The sequence below is a fragment of the Phaseolus vulgaris genome, chromosome 6 (genome assembly GCF_051622355.1).
Source record: "Phaseolus vulgaris cultivar YP4 chromosome 6, ASM5162235v1, whole genome shotgun sequence".
NCBI classification, from domain to species: domain Eukaryota; kingdom Viridiplantae; phylum Streptophyta; class Magnoliopsida; order Fabales; family Fabaceae; genus Phaseolus; species Phaseolus vulgaris.
In genome coordinates, this window is record NC_143503.1 from 27,263,810 (window position 1) to 27,280,035 (window position 16,226).

General features: G+C 30.4%; 1 protein-coding gene and 1 long non-coding RNA gene across 2 annotated transcripts; one reads left to right on the top strand and one right to left on the bottom strand.

The window, feature by feature from the left end:
• The first annotated feature begins 599 nt into the window (after positions 1-599).
• Positions 600-10,582, top strand: LOC137831740 (Trimeric LpxA-like enzyme). Its single transcript, XM_068639541.2, has 15 exons — positions 600-1,067; positions 1,151-1,381; positions 2,107-2,421; positions 2,804-2,911; positions 3,386-3,575; positions 3,814-4,076; positions 4,892-5,003; positions 6,151-6,230; positions 7,242-7,493; positions 7,572-7,648; positions 7,883-7,974; positions 8,470-8,552; positions 9,420-9,491; positions 9,911-10,036; positions 10,157-10,582. The coding sequence occupies exons 1-15, from the start codon at positions 933-935 to the stop codon at positions 10,199-10,201; spliced, it is 2,181 nt and encodes a 726-aa protein (XP_068495642.1). The 5' UTR covers positions 600-932; the 3' UTR covers positions 10,202-10,582.
• Positions 10,583-13,285: 2,703 nt separating this feature from the next.
• Positions 13,286-14,076, bottom strand: LOC137831741 (uncharacterized). Its single transcript, XR_011084476.1, has 2 exons — positions 13,924-14,076; positions 13,286-13,555 (listed from the first exon to the last, which is right to left on the bottom strand). It is a non-coding gene; the product is annotated as an uncharacterized LOC137831741 (long non-coding RNA).
• Positions 14,077-16,226: the final 2,150 nt, after the last annotated feature.

The window sequence follows — 16,226 nt, forward strand, 5'->3', positions numbered from 1 at the left end:
GTAATTTATTACTCTTTAAAATGATAAAAAAATGTGTTATTAATTTAATCAATTTAATTTAAAATCTAAAATACGTAACTAAAATTTTGATAACAAATGTTAAATATTAATAATCAAAAACATATTTCGAAAAAGAGAATGCATAATATATTTTTATTTATACTCCTATTTTATTTAAAAACATTTTCGTCGTTTCTACTGAAATCGGAAAAAAAGAATGAATATTTTGTCCTGCATCCTACTAAAGTTCTTCTTGCATCTTGTCATATAGTGAAATGATGAAAATATAACATCTAATTTATTCTCATTCTAAAAAGGCTCTTTTCAGAATACATATTGAAAAATACATTTCAAAATATGTTATTTATGTTATGAAAAAAATTATTCTAAAAAACTCTTTTCATAATACATTTCAAAATATGTTATATATGTTCTGAACAAATTATTTCAGAAATCCCTTCTGAAAAATGTTTTCCACAAATTCTGTTTCTTTCCATCGAAAATACATTTCATAAATTCTGGAAAGGGATATTCCAGAAACTTTTGAAAATGGTAATCCAAAAGTCATTTAAAAGGATAAAATCGTCTTTTAAAAATTTATGGGTTGCGGGAAGCGTTTTGATAAGGTGCAGGAAGAAACACCCAAAAGAATCTAGTTCCGGCCCGATGAATTTCTTGTTGTTAGAAAACATTTTTGACTGAGAATTGTAGTGTGGCAGAAGACAGAAGAGAATCGAAGCAGAGGAGAAATAGATATCGGAATAAAATTGAACAATAAAGCCATACTTACTCCATTGTAGCCACTGCAAAGTTGTGTTAATTAATTCTCCAGGTTTTCTCCTCTCCGTTCTTACAATTCCTGATATCACTTCTTTCTGAATCGCCAGTGCCAATATTAGGCAAAACAGAGTTGAAATCCAAATCAAAATAAAATGGGCGCACAGAAGAAAAGCGGCGCTAGGGTTTCCGAGGACCCCGACGAACTGGTGCGGGTTCCGTTGCAGGCCATTCTCTTGGCTGATAGTTTCACTACTAAGTTCAGACCTATCACGCTCGAACGCCCCAAAGTAATCTTCCCACACTCTTTAATCTTCCTCCGAAAACCTGCATTTTCTGTTTCTTTATTCTTTCGGTTTTCGTGGTTTTGAAGGTGCTGCTTCCGCTCGTGAATGTTCCGATGATAAATTACACGCTGACTTGGCTCGAATCCGCCGGCGTCGAAGAGGTTTTCGTATTCTGCTGTTCTCACTCCAAGCAGGTCATTAACTACCTCGAGAAATCCGAGTGGCTATCTCAACCGAATTTCACGGTGGCGACTATAGAATCGCAGAACTCTGTCAGCGCCGGAGATGCGCTACGCGTAATCTACGAGCGCAATGTGGTATGGCTTCTTTTCGACTCTCGTTTTAATTTTTGCACGCTCTTGTATGGATGCAATAGAGGCAGTGTGTTGCAAGGCTTAAAAAAAATTTCATATCAGAATAGTTGTTAAACAATGGTTGTTCTTAATTAGGACTGGTTTTCAGTTGGACATGTTCTTGCTGCTTTTACATTGTCATCTAATCATAATTTGACATGTACGATGAGTTCGTTAAAGTTTAGAATAGTTGCCTTGAAAATCATATTTACCATGATTTTTTGTTTGTTGACAGTGTAACTATATGTTCCTGATAGTGCATAAATGTTAAACTCTTTCAGAATTTGCGTCTCCTACTTTGTAAAGACCCCTAACTAACTCGTAGTCTGCAATAGATAAGGTTATTGCAATTTTACATATTTGTTTCTTTTTATCACAAACAAGACACTAGGTTTTTGGAGCATAATGACAATCCATTATTATTATTACCTTGCTATTCTTTAATTCAAATTTATTTAAAGAAATATAGATTTACTATGAAAATTTCTGCATGCTCTTTTTATAGGGTTTTTAAAAGGAAAATTTAGAGCCTTACATGTGAGCCACTGCCAGTCTATAGTAAAATTAACGATTAACTGCATTTTTAAAAAATATTCACCACTCTTTCCATATCATGCCATTGCTTACTTTCTGAGTTGTGACTTTTAAGTATTGTTAGTAACACTTTTGAATTATTTGTTATGTTGAAGATACATGGAGACTTTATCCTTATCAGTGGAGATACTGTAAGCAACATGTCGCTTACTCAGGCTCTTCTAGAACATAAAGAAAGGAGGAAGAAAGATAATAATGCAGTAATGACTATGGTCATTAAACGTTCAAAACCTAATCCAGCTATCCATCAATCTCGACTGGGTACTGATGAACTTTTTATGGCTATTGATCCTAATACCAAGCAGCTTGTGTATTACGAGGATAGGGCAGACCAATCAAGAGGGACATTACATCTTGACAAGTCATTGCTTGTTGATAATCCTTCACTCTCTCTGCATCATGATAAGCAGGTTGAACTCTTCAGATATTTCTGTTAGCATTCAACTTTACTTCTTGTGAACAAAGGAATTCGATTGCTGGCACTTTTTCGTAAAAAGAGCACATTACTAATTCCTGGACCAAATTGTTATTTTAAATTCATTCCATGAAAATTTACGGTTTAGCAACAATTAATTGGTTCCACTGATGTTTATCACATGATTGGGTGCCCTGGAATAATCTATTGATTCTCAACTGAACATTTTACCTATATAAGTTGTTTTTCAGTTTGTTAATAAACTCTTTACTGTTGTTATTATAGCTGGTGCTAGTATATTGTGGGTCATATCTCTTGCCTGTTACAACCTTTTAAATTTTTTTGAGGTCATAATGTTAGCAATATCTTATCTGCAGGATTGTTACATTGACATCTGCTCGCCAGAAGTACTTAGCCTATTTACAGACAATTTTGACTACCAACATCTACGGCGTCATTTTGTCAAGGGATTGCTTGTTGATGATGTAATTTCTCTTCCATGTGCTAAATTTAGATACTTTTTGTTTTGGTACTATGGATCCTGTAATTAGATTCTGAAGTTCTTTCTTAAGTCCTTCTTGGAAGGAAAAACTTATGCTTTCAATATTTTTGTTTTCATATATAATTGGCAGAGTACAAAGAAATTTTATCTCCTATGGACCCGAGATATTCCTTCAGAGGAGTCGTATTGATGAGCACATATTAAACACAGTGCTTTTTTGTATTGATAGTGTGTTTGCATGTGTTGGAACTTCAATAGTATCCTACTTCTATGCTACGACACTTTTCCAACAAATTTTTTGGACATGCATTGGACCCAACTAGTCTAACTTAGGCATTTCCTGTCTTCGAATCTTTCTGTATCCAAGCTCATCATTATGTTCATCTATTACAAATATTCTTTAAATTATTTTATTCTCTCTACTCCATGTAAAATATTGACCATACATTTCTTTCAGATAATGGGGTACAAAATTTTTGTTCATGAAATCCACTCAGACTATGCTGCAAGGATTGATAATTTCCGAAGTTATGACACTGTTAGCAAGGATATAATTCATCGATGGACATATCCACTGGTGCCAGATGTAATGAATTTTGGCCACACAGCTACTAAACTTGAACGACAAGGAATGTATCGTGCTTTAGGTATGGATGGAATTTTTTGTCGGATAGGTGGGCTGGGTAGCTGTGCATAATATTACATGATAATATGATGTATACTGGGTACCGTTTCAACTTTCAATCAATGATTATGTTTGTCTGTTTGCTTGATATTGCTCATTCATTTGCTACAAACAAGCTTTTGTTGTGCCAAAACTATTTTTTACCAATTTTATCTATTTTAATACACTTGTTCTGTTTTGACAATTTTCTCTACTTTCAGAAATATCACAATCACAGTCTGCTGTTATTGGCCCTTTTACTGTCATCGGATCTGGCACCAAAATTGGGAATAATACTAAAATTTCAAATTCAGTAATTGGAGAAGGATGTAAAATTGGGTCAAATGTTATCATAGAGGGATGCTATATATGGGATAATATCAGCATAGAAGATGGCTGTAAACTCCAGCATGCAATTGTATGTGATGGGGTGATTATAAAGTCAGGGGCTGTTCTGGAACCTGGTGTTATTTTGTCTTTTAAGGTTTGTATCCTTGTTCTATCTATACCATGCCTTTAGCTAGAATTTCTTAATTTTAAAACGATTTTATACTTCACCAAAATAGTTATGTTGTCATTAAATCTGAGCATCATGTACCAAAACTTGGTTTATCAAGGAGCATAGTTACTCTGATGTTATGTAAGGTATAGGGTTCAGGTTTTTGAATGAAGAAAATAGGCTTATTGGCACAGGGAGTTTATCTCCCTTAAGTGCGGCCACCAGACTCAGATTTCTTGATGCCCAAAGTGGCTTCCAGAAACAGAGTGTTTTCAAACCAAAAGAAAGGCTTGAGAACAATTGAAGTCTTTAGTTTTTTTGTTTTCTATCAGTGTTGTAATGTTAATTATTACACAGATAAGTTTTTCTTATCTTAGCCTGTGTATTGCACAGATAGGTGTGTATTTTTGCAATTCAAATTCAAAATAAATAAATATCTTAAAATATATAAATTATATTTTGGATTTATCAACAGTTTAAATAGTGACATAAGATTATTTAAACCATTTATGATTTTTTTTTTAAATTCCTATTGAAATTCAAGATATTAAGGAGAGTAAATTTGCTATAGGAGTGGAATTGCTATTATTTTTTTCTTATGCTGTATAGATATGAATCTAACAATTTACTTTCATTTTCTTGACCGAGATATTATTGTCTAATAAGAAATTCACTTGGTGTCTTGCTTGTTTATTTCAACTAGTCACTGTGAGATTGAAATATATAGACATTGTCTTTTGTCAATAATCTATTATGCATACATACAGCTTTTGATGCATCCACAAATTTTATGCTTCCAGGTTGTAGTTGGGCCAGAGTTTGTTGTTCCTCCATATTCGAAAGTATCTCTTTTTCAGCAGCCAATTGAGGAGGACAGTGACGAGGAGCTTGAATATGCTGATAGCACTAGTGGTATTGCTGAATTTTTGTGAAACTTTGAACTGTGCCCTGGAGATATATGCTGATTCTTTATTCTCCTTATATTAAATTAAATAAATAGCTTTGCAAAATGTGATATTTATAGCATATTATTTTAAATATTGCCTGGAGTTAACAAAATCAGAGTGATAATTTTTAGCTTCTAAAACCAAAATTATTACCACTGATAACTTCACATGCCATAGTTCAAATTTGTTAATGCTTCAAACTGGTATTTTGAGCTTGTTAGCTGCTATAGTTTAAGATATGAGTTGATTTATTGATTATGTTAATCTTTAAAAGAAAATTCTTGTGGTGGAAATTTAATAAATAATTACTTTGATTGGAATGTGTTTCTTTGCTGTCTGTCCACCTATAAATTTATTTCTTGTAGGGGGGTTTTGTATGTGTTTGGATTGAACTGGGGTTGATTGAGAGTTAAATATTTATTGTTTTTCTTAGTTTGATGAGCCAATATATTCAGGTAGTACAATGACCTAAAGGCCCGAAATCCCTTTTCTCACTAGGCTCTGTTGGTTACATGGATCAAGTGACACTATTATGCTCTGTCAAAAACTGAATAATGATCTTAGTCAGATCTAATTATTTATCTTTTTTAACCGTTTCACTTTTTATTGGTAACCAATAATTATTGGGGAGAAGAATATTGTAGAAAGACCACAATTTTATTATGATAATTAAGGAATCCTTAATTGTAAAATAATCAGGCACATACATGCTATATGCATTTTATTCATATTATTTTCATCTGTTGAATAATATGATTCTGTCTTCTCATCAGTTTATTAATAAAAGTACATTTTAAGAAAGTTGAGGGCCTTAGTTGGTAAGAATGCAATTTTTTTGTTCCTTTTTATCAACAATGACACACCTTGTGTTAGTTTGAGTCATAATAATTTGCTTACTGGAAATCTCAGAATTTATTTGTCATAAAACGTTTTTGTCCTGAAGGAATACTGCACTCAACTATTGGGTGGTTATCCACTCGATAAGCTATTATAATTGTAGCTTCTATATAATGTTAAATTGTAAGCAATTTTATTTTGCTTCAGTGCTGTGTATTGATTGATATGAATAAAAACATATGCTAAATCTTTCATTACTTTTTTCATGTATGCAGTCATAGGCAGTCAGGTGGATAAATCAGATATAGAGATTTCTTCAAAAGTATTGGAGACAAATTTTAGTCCTGCTTCGCAGGTTAGTCACACAAGGCTTTTAGATATGCGTTTTCTCCATTGTCTATCTCAGTATGTCTTAACTTGTTCTTGATATGTCAAGAAGATTAAGCTTAGATTCATTTTAAAAAATTAACAAATTACTATTATTTAACATCAACTAAGACCTCACAAACTAGTTTTATAGAATCGAGTTTAGTCGAAATCTAAATTATAAGACTTAAATATTTAATGACACTAATTTAATCACCTCTAATTCCAAGTCATCAATATTTCCCATCAATTACTGCTCCTTAAGCAAAACACTACTTCAATTAACTAGACATTCGAGGCAAAATACATCCACTTACATGGGGAATGAGTAACTGGACTTTACAATAAAATAAAGGTTTAAAAGAGATTTAACAATTAGTACATCTGAAATAGGTCCATATTTCTTATAATTAGGACTAAAATATGTAGATCCATTTTAGATGTGGTGATATTAGAGGATAATTAGGACTAGGAAGATACATACTCCAGCATTAAATATTTTGTTCCCAGTACTTATCCCCACATTATTGTTTTGACCCTGTAAGTAAAAATTGTAAGTATCAGTCTCCAAAGGTGAATGAGCAAATTTAATGCACTTTGGTGCTTAGATGAGCCAAGTTAATTTGATTTGTCCTTGAAGACAACTAACCATGGGGACTAAACTCATTAATTTGCTCCTCTAGAGACTATAAATTTATATTTTTTATGCTTAGGGTCAAAACAAGCTAGTAATTTGGGCTGGTTACCTTTCTCTCTGCTCTAATAGTCTTAGATTTCTAATAAAAAAGTAAAATTATTTGAGTTTCTCTTGTTCTATCTCTTGCTTGCCAACTTTAATATATCCTTTTACACTACTTGTAATAACAAAATAAGTGGCTAATATTGATATTAAAAAAAACGCAATATCATACTCCTTTTTTTCGAGGGAGTACCAAAATGAACCCCAAGATTTGGTTAGGGAATTTATTGTTTCTCATTACACTCTTTTTTTGTTGATCAGCTAGGTATCGGTGGGGCAGGTCATGTTTGGTCAACGTGTGAAGGTGGCCACGAAGAAGAGTGGAGGCACTCAGTGGCACCTATTCCTAAAGATAAAATTCTAGAGGCAATCAAAACCATGGAAGATGATATGGAGTTTGCTCAGGATGACAGTTTTCTCCCTCCTTCTGGAGAGCTGAAACCTAATTCTAATGATTCAGATGATGATGATCATGAAGATTCTAGAGATGACAGTTATTACTTTGAGAAAGAGGTTAGAATTTTGGCCTTTAAACCTGTGTCAGATGCATTCTGTGGATATCAGATTTTAAAAATACTCTATCATTTGCAGGTTGAAGCAACCTTTCTTAGGGCTGTGCATGAAAACATACAAGAAAGCCATTTGATGTTAGAAATCAATTCTTTGAAGTAAGTAATACACTTGTATGTATTAGTAAAATTTGAATCTAGACCTGACCTACACCATTTCATCTGATTCTCACAAAATTTTTGTCTAGAAGGCATAACATCTTCAGCAAGTGTGTATTTTTGTATTGAACTATTTTCATTCTGCAAGTTTGGTATTTTATTATATGATTACACTGTAAGCATGCATTAGCTGGGTCTTAATTTGTAGTAACATTGGCTTTATTTATGTGGTAGGTTGTCATACAATAAACAAACTTCTGATTGTGCCGGAGCTTTATTTTATGCCATGATGAAGTATGCTTTAGACATCCCCCATAGTTCAGCTGGTGAGCTTTTCCCTTTTTTTCTTTTGTTACATAATTTTTTTTAAATTTTCCATCTGTTTCTTTAAATAGTATTTCTTTCTTATCAAATTAAATTATAATATTTTGTGGAATTTATTTTAGAATTTGAACATGGAAAACATAGCATCTTGACCTTGTCAGAGAATGCTATTAACAAAATATTCATTTTGGATAAATTAATCAACTGGAGGCTCTTTTGTTAAAAATTGAGTCAAATGGAAGTATTTTTATTTAAAAGAGTTAGAGGAAAAACAATTTACCCTATAGACTGTTTTTATAGAGTCCAATGGTGTTATGTGATCCATGGAGCTGACTTCTCCTACTGGAGTTTGTTGCTCATCCTGCTTTTTTATCACTTTGTACAGGGATTGATTGACATTTAAAATAAGTTACTCATTTATAATTGTATCTTTTTGTTTATTATTTTTTAATGGTTGTTCACTGATTTTATTATTGTTTGGGATGAATATTTTTCAGATAGTTTGCTTCAAAATGTCCAGGTTGTATTTACAAAGTGGAAAAAGGCTCTTACATCCTATCTGAATGACAAAGATGAGCAGGTGTATCTGTCAATTCTCTCCATTTGTTCATGAGATTCATGTTCAATTGTTTAGAAATTTTATTGGAAGATTTACTGATAATCTTGTCAATATTTTTCTTTATTTTTCACTTCAACATTCTGTAGAATTTATATTTTGTCTCATGATTTCATCATTCAATGTCCATTTATAAGGTTTCAGGATATCAATTTCTTTTGCAAAATTGCAAAATTAATCATGCAATTCTCTCTGTTTTTCATTTCTGCATGTTGGCTGGAGTACTCTAGCGTTGAATGGCACTTTGTGTTCTTCACGTAATTTTTAACTTGTTTTGGACTATATAAACTGTTAGTTATTTCATTGTTAGGATTTTTTAATTTGTTTTGGACTATTTAATTTGTGTTATTTCATGGCTGCTAAAGTTAGGATTTTTGTGGCTGTATCAAATAAAATCTCTTATTGATTTGCTGCTGAGTGATCTTTGAGCTTGGTTATTACATCTTACACTTGCATTTTGATTGTTTTTTGAAACTTGTTGGAGATTTCACATCGGCTAGAGATAAGGTAGGTTCATAGTATACAAGTGAGTGCAAATCTCACTTTATATGCCGATTTTGTAAGCTCGATTTAGGCTTAAAGTCTATTTCTTGAGAGAATTATTACACGTTGGGTAAAGAAAGAGAAAAGGCTAAAAGATCTTTGATTGTGTGAAACCTGTAGTGCTTAATTAGTTTAATCAACTTTGAGTTGTTATAAAAGATCTTTTATCATTATGAATTACTTTTATGAATTGTCTAGTGTTTTTGTGAATAATAGAATTTGTATACCTTGTGGCACCTTACCTGCTAACCAGCCCTCTGCTCATCTGTTTTGAATATTTGACACCAGATTGAAGTAATACTTAAATTTGAAGAAATGTGTTTGGAGTCAGCTAACGAGTTTGCACCATTGTTCACAACGGTATGCTTATTTTCTGCCAGTTAGGTTTATTGATGTCTCATTCTGTTTGTGGGAATATCATGCACAGAAGTATAAATGTGGCTATCTTTCGTAATTATTAAATGGTTTTTTATATCGTTCATAAATTAGGCTTGTTAATACGCGGTGTTTTAAGTTACATCTGATAGGAAAATTAAAACGGTGAACTCAATTTCAAATAATGTTATATTTTTTGCCCAAATAGAAAGTAGTTTAATATCAATCATAATAACTTTCGCATTGGTATTCTGTCTAAAGTAAATCAATTAACAACGTTATGAAATGAATTTTGATGCTAAAGAAAGGTTTCAGAAAGTTCTCATGCTCATTCTTGTGTATCTGTTTGTCATTTTAACTTTAGCCTTTTCTTTCTGATGTTGTGACTTAATTGCTGCTTACAGATTTTGCACCACTTGTACAATGACGATGTTATAGAAGAAAATGCTATTTTGAGTTGGGAAGATGAGAAGAAAGATGCTGATGAGGCAGATAAAGTTTTTGTTAAGCAGGCCCAAAAATTCATTCAAGTAAGCAACCATTGTTTGTTTTTTCACACTTACAGAACTAGGTTTTATGCTACCCACGTTTTCACTATCTTTAAGATGCATTACTTTTTTGGGTAAGCCATTTAACGTTTCATGTTGTAGTGGCTGAAAGAGGCACCCGAAGAAGACGATGAGGAGGAGGAATAAGACAGGATTTTTGCAAGGTAGTGTCATCTCAGCAGCTTAAAAAAGGGAGTTCACTGCATTCATCTTCGCTTTCGAATGGGTAGTTGTTGACAAGTTTCTGTGCACATTATGTGGAGGAATTAATCTTAAGGAAATATGAAAGTGATAGAAGATCGAATCCCTTGAGTTTCAGGTGTTATACCGTGTGCTCACTTACCTGTTAATTTTTACCCACTCAGCAGGTTAAGTGATGAAACTTTCGAAATTGGTATTTTGGTTCCTTGATCATTGTTGTACTTATGTGATTGAAAAATACTTAGGCGAACTGTAGTAATTATTAGGTTAAATGTAAAAAAAAACTCCAATTTTGGGTCATTTATGAATTTAATAATTATGGCCTCACCACGTTAGGAAAAAACTAGCAGAGGTTTATAAAGTATGAGGTATCATTACTTACTTCATCACGTTAGGAAAAAACTAGCAGAGGTTTATAGAGTATTAGGTATCATTATTTACTTCATCACGAAAATCTACTCCTATTCGAAATTTAATGTTAATTGGGTTTCAAATTATAATCCTTTGATAACATTTGGTATCATTATAAAATAATTTTACACTGGTTTAATTACATTTTGAACTACTAGTGGTGGATATAGGACATATATAGTATCCTACCATTATTAGATATCAATAAAAATAGCAGTAGACAAAATTCATGCAAAAAGTTGTGTATTGCTTAAATTCATTTATATATATACTTAAGTTATATACTATTCATTAAATTAATGGCTTGATATGTAACAAAAATTCAAGCAGTAAAGTGAAAACAATCTTTGAGGAATAAAGAACTTATTGTAAGTTATTCTATGCAGTCTTTTTTTTTTTTCATGATGTTAAAGAATTTGTTAGAGCCAACCATTATAGTTATATTTAGATGTCAAATATGACTTTATTATATATATAAAATGCATATCCTTAAAAGCAGTTAAGAAAATTTGTATATTTTTGTATATTATGCAAATTCTATATGATAACTTTGTAAATTTATATAATAATAATTATACTTACAATTAGTTTTTGGTCAAATTATTTATTTTGTTCCTACAGGTATATATTTAATTCAAAAACAGTAAATCATAACCCTAAATAGTAAACAGTAAATCCTAAACCTACAATCCCAAAGAACAACCATCACACAGAATCTCGATCAGAAACCTAGGTCTTGACATGGGTCCCAAGGCCCAGGAGGAGGTCTACCATTTGGACCACAACAAGTCTTCAAGAGTAATTTTATCTTCTGGATTTTCTATTATGGAAATATCTTTTATTTACGAAATTATTATTCCAGAAACACTAAAATGGTAAAGGGTAATTTCAATATTTTTGAAGAGTATAAGGCTGCAGGAAGAAATTGTCCAAAATAAACTGCCTTCAAAACAAGATACCTAAAAAAGAAGTTTTGATGTTTTATTTGTTAAGCTTAGTTTCTGGCTAAACAAATTTGTATGAGAAGAGTGATGAAGAAAAGAATGAAAAAACATTTATCTTGATCCTGGTGGTGAATCCGAAGGTGCAGTTATGTCTCTCCTTAATTTCTTTCTTCAGTTCACTTTCAATGTATATAAGAATTGTGGTTTAAGTATTTGTTGGGTTCCGTCTCAACTCCAACTACCCTTCTCCTTTGCTACTTCCAACTTTCAACAAAAATAGTTTTATATTTGTCACTGCCAAATTGCTTCTTTTAAATGCTCTTATTTAATGCTTCTATGAATTCAGTGATCAGTTCTTTCTTTATTTCTTTCTCATTTTGTTCTTCAAATTTATCTTGCTGTTTTCTTATAACCCAAGAAAGGATGACAATAGTAACATAGACTTTTAAATTACACCATAGCTTTTAACTTCAAGAAACCTTTCATTCTTTAATTTATGTTTTTAATTGTGATAAATATCTATATTTTAATTTTCTTGCATTGATATCATTATATTTTGAATTTTTGGATTTGGATCCTTTATAAAAATAGATAAATTTTCTTTAGGTTGATCACTTCAACGTAAATAAATGGTCTCTTAAATATTTTTTTTTTCTCTTTTACTAATGCGACAACTTTAATTGGATGGAAATTTGAAGTTGTTATTATTAACATACTTCAATATATTTTTTTAAAATAAAAAGAAATCATAATTATAAATTTATTTTTATATTTTTACAAATAATATTCTTTCTTTTTCTCTGTCTTACTCTTTCTTTCTCTTTTTCTTTTTTTTTCTCAGTTTTATTTATTTATTTATTTCTTCTTTTTTCTATCTATCTTTCTTTCCTCATTTCTTTTCTTTTTTTTCTATTTCTCTTAAAGAATATGGTAAAACATATTAAGAGTAAAAGAGTAAAATCATGGAAGGGCAAAGAGGTAAAAGCGGTTGTGTCAAACTTTTCTAAGAAGAATGGTTTTCTCATTCACGTAGACAAGGAGTTGAGAAGCGAGAAAGAGAAACTTTAGAAGAAGAAAAACTACGGAATTTATTGCTACTTGCAGTTTTGTATGTGTACAAATATTGTGTATATAGGCAAAACATAATAAAACATAATAAGAGAAATGTAAGAGAAAATTCTAAGTAACCGAACAATGGTAATATCAATTATTTCAACATCCTTCCCTCAAACGCGATGATGTATATTTATTATTATTTTAAGCATGGAAATTGGTTTTTTTATAAGACATCGACCAACTGATAGAAAGATCGAATGGATAATAATTGTAGGAAATTGTCCTGTGTGAATATCACAAAAATATAATTAATCCATTCTAGCTCACAAGATATAGTTGTTAGGACTCCATACTGAATTTCAGACAAAGATTGAAGAACAATACCATATTTCTTTGACTTTCATGATATAAGAAATTTTCTTAGAAAAATTATAGAACGTCTTTGTGAGTTAGGGCATGATGCCCAATAGAAATCACTAAGAGCCTTGCCTTGATAATAATTTATGAATTAGCGTCGATTTTTCAATTCTTTTTCATTTATGGTTTTTCAAAATTTAAAATAATATATATATTTTCAATTATATAAGAAAATATAATAATATATAAATGTATATAAAAATAAAAAAATTTAAAAATATAGAATAGATAATTCTTCAACCTTATACAATGTATTTATTGCATCAAACAGAGATAAGCAGAATTCTGATTTTTTTTTTCTTTTGGAACTCAAAGAAACTCCATCTAATGGTAACCATAGAAGATAAACATTCGAAACCATGTGAACTTGGAAACTCATGGAGGCCCAGGTTGACCGAATGGGCCTCCAGGTGGGCCAGAGGGACCCCCAAAGCAATCCTGTAGTAACCAGCAGCAGCACAAAAAGCTCAAGCTGTCCCAACAAAAATCAAAATTAGGTCTATAAATGGTACTGATTAAATGCATAAAATACGCACATATTTTCTGAGCCACATAAAATTTCACTAAGCACGAGTTTAAAATAACCCTTTTCTGTTTCATACTAATATATGTAATTAAAATTTTACAATAAAAAACAATTACTTTACTTTAAATCTTATAGATGATAGAGCATAAAATGTCCTTTATATACTTTTTTTTGACATTTTTCCCACTTTTATATTAAAAAATGGTAATGCATAAGCCTTTCATGCATTCATTTATCACTTAATAGGAATTAAGCAATGGTATTGAGTTAACCTTCTGGAATAGCTTAAATACTAGATCACAATATTTACTTACCAGGAGTTAATCAGATCGCAAAACCCACCGAAAAAGCCCGGACCTCCTGGGCCTGGTGGACCCCAACCAGGAGGGCCTCCTAGGCCTGGACCTCCGGGTCCCATTTAAAGCAATGCTTTTGTCTTTGAGAATGAGACTGAAAAAAAAGATATATATGAAGTTTGAGATCCTTGGAAATTTATAGGCAGCATGAATTAACTTAGCCATATTTGTTCACTTTCTCCCAACTAATATTCCAATTTGATTTTAACCTAACTTTCAAACCATCTTCTCTTACATGTTGAAAATACTTCTACTGAAAGGTTGTTACTCAATAACTATAATTTTAAAATTTCACATTATAAAAATTGATCAGTGGTGATTTAGTTACCTTAATGCTTCAGACAGGTAACTCAGTCTGCAACTGGAAATTACACCTTAGATAATCTTTAATGATGTTCTTCACATAATCAGTTCATTTTATTTTAACAAATTCAATTAATTTTCCTTTAATTGATTTTTACATTAACAAGTTGTTTAACTCACATAAGAAATATTTTGGTTATATAAACTTTTTTTCTTAATTTTACACAATCCAAAATCCCATGTGACGCAAAAAAAAATTCTTTTAAGAAAATAATCTGTATAATTTAGCTAAATAACTATCATATATTACTAAATGGGCAAGACTTTTTTTTTTTGAAAATTTATTTGACAAAAGGTGATTGGTTGAAAAATCTTTTAAACCTATGTATATATTTTGAGACTATATTTCGTATTTAAAATTTAAGTCCACTAACCTATATATTTAAGGGAAATGATTAAGAAATCAAAGTAAAAGTTTTGATTGAAAAGTATTTAAATTTTGTGTATGCATTCCCATCGCTATTTCTAATAAAACATATTTATTTCAAGAACAATGTATGGCAAAAAGTTACATAAAATTATATTTCTAAGTTTTTAAAATGTCATCGAGGGAGTATTGAAAACTGCTGGTTTTGGACTAAGCCTTACTTTAAACAAGATCTGAATCTGAAAAATAAGTCAAAGTTGAATCTCAAAGTTTAAGACATAAATTAGGCTTAGATCTTATTAATTTAATCCAATACGATAACCTTAAAAAAATTATGGTAACAACAAATTTGTCTTCAAAATGAAAAAAAGAAAAGGTTTAAAAATAAAACGCTTCTTCTTAATTTTTCATTTTAGAAAAAGGAAGCATCCTCATTTTTAATATCGCAGTTAATTATAATTAGAAAATCCATTCGTAGTATGCCTATGCAATTTTATATGTTATAACTTTCTTCAAATATTATGTTTATCTATCAAATCATTAAATTATAATCATTCAGTGTATGCAATTTCAAATGTTAAATCTAATAAAAAAAAATCAAAATACAATTAAATAAGTATATTTTTGTATATTTCAAAAGCATAACATTTTAATCTTAATATATACTTATAAAATATTAATATTTTATATTAGAATAAATTTTATAAAATAAATTAATTTAATAAAAATATTATTTAAAAATATTTTACTCACTACAAAAATATCTGTAAGTTTTAAGTCCTTAAAATTTTCTAACCATTCATTTTCAGTTTTTATCTTTAATTAGGGTTAGTTTAACATAAAATTAAACATATTAGTTAATATAATTAATGTAATAAAAGTATTTCGTAGATTTTTTTAGGTATATAATTTATCAAGTACTATATTTCTTATATAATATAAAAAGGTAATACACACACATATATATATATATATATAATTTTAACCTGTCATTGTATTTTTATTAAAAATAAAAATAGTTTACTTATATGCTAATAATTTATTTTCTATATCATGCATAATAATTTTATTTCTAAATACAAAAGTAATAACACGTTTTATATATCTGGAAATGATTAATAAAATATATCAAAATTATATGTAATACTAAACTTACTGTTATTCCTTTTTCTTCCATACAAAAGTTAAAGTTAACATAAAATAATTTTATTCATAATACTAATAATATTCATTTTGCTGACTCTATAGAGGTGCAGAAAAAATTGGCCTAAAACTTATTGAATAAAATACATTTCTCTCCATGGGCTTTACAGCATTTTCAACTAGGAAGTTTCTTCCTGCACCCCACAATTTTGTAAATTCCAAAACTGACCTCACAATTTTGGGATCTGAGAGTGTACTACTGATTAATCCAGAAGTGAATCATGTTACATTCTGGATGAGAGGGTGTTCTGGAAACAAAGTTTGAATAAATTATTGATTTCCGAATTGTTGAATCTGAAAGCCTAATTTCTATTATTACAGCAGATTG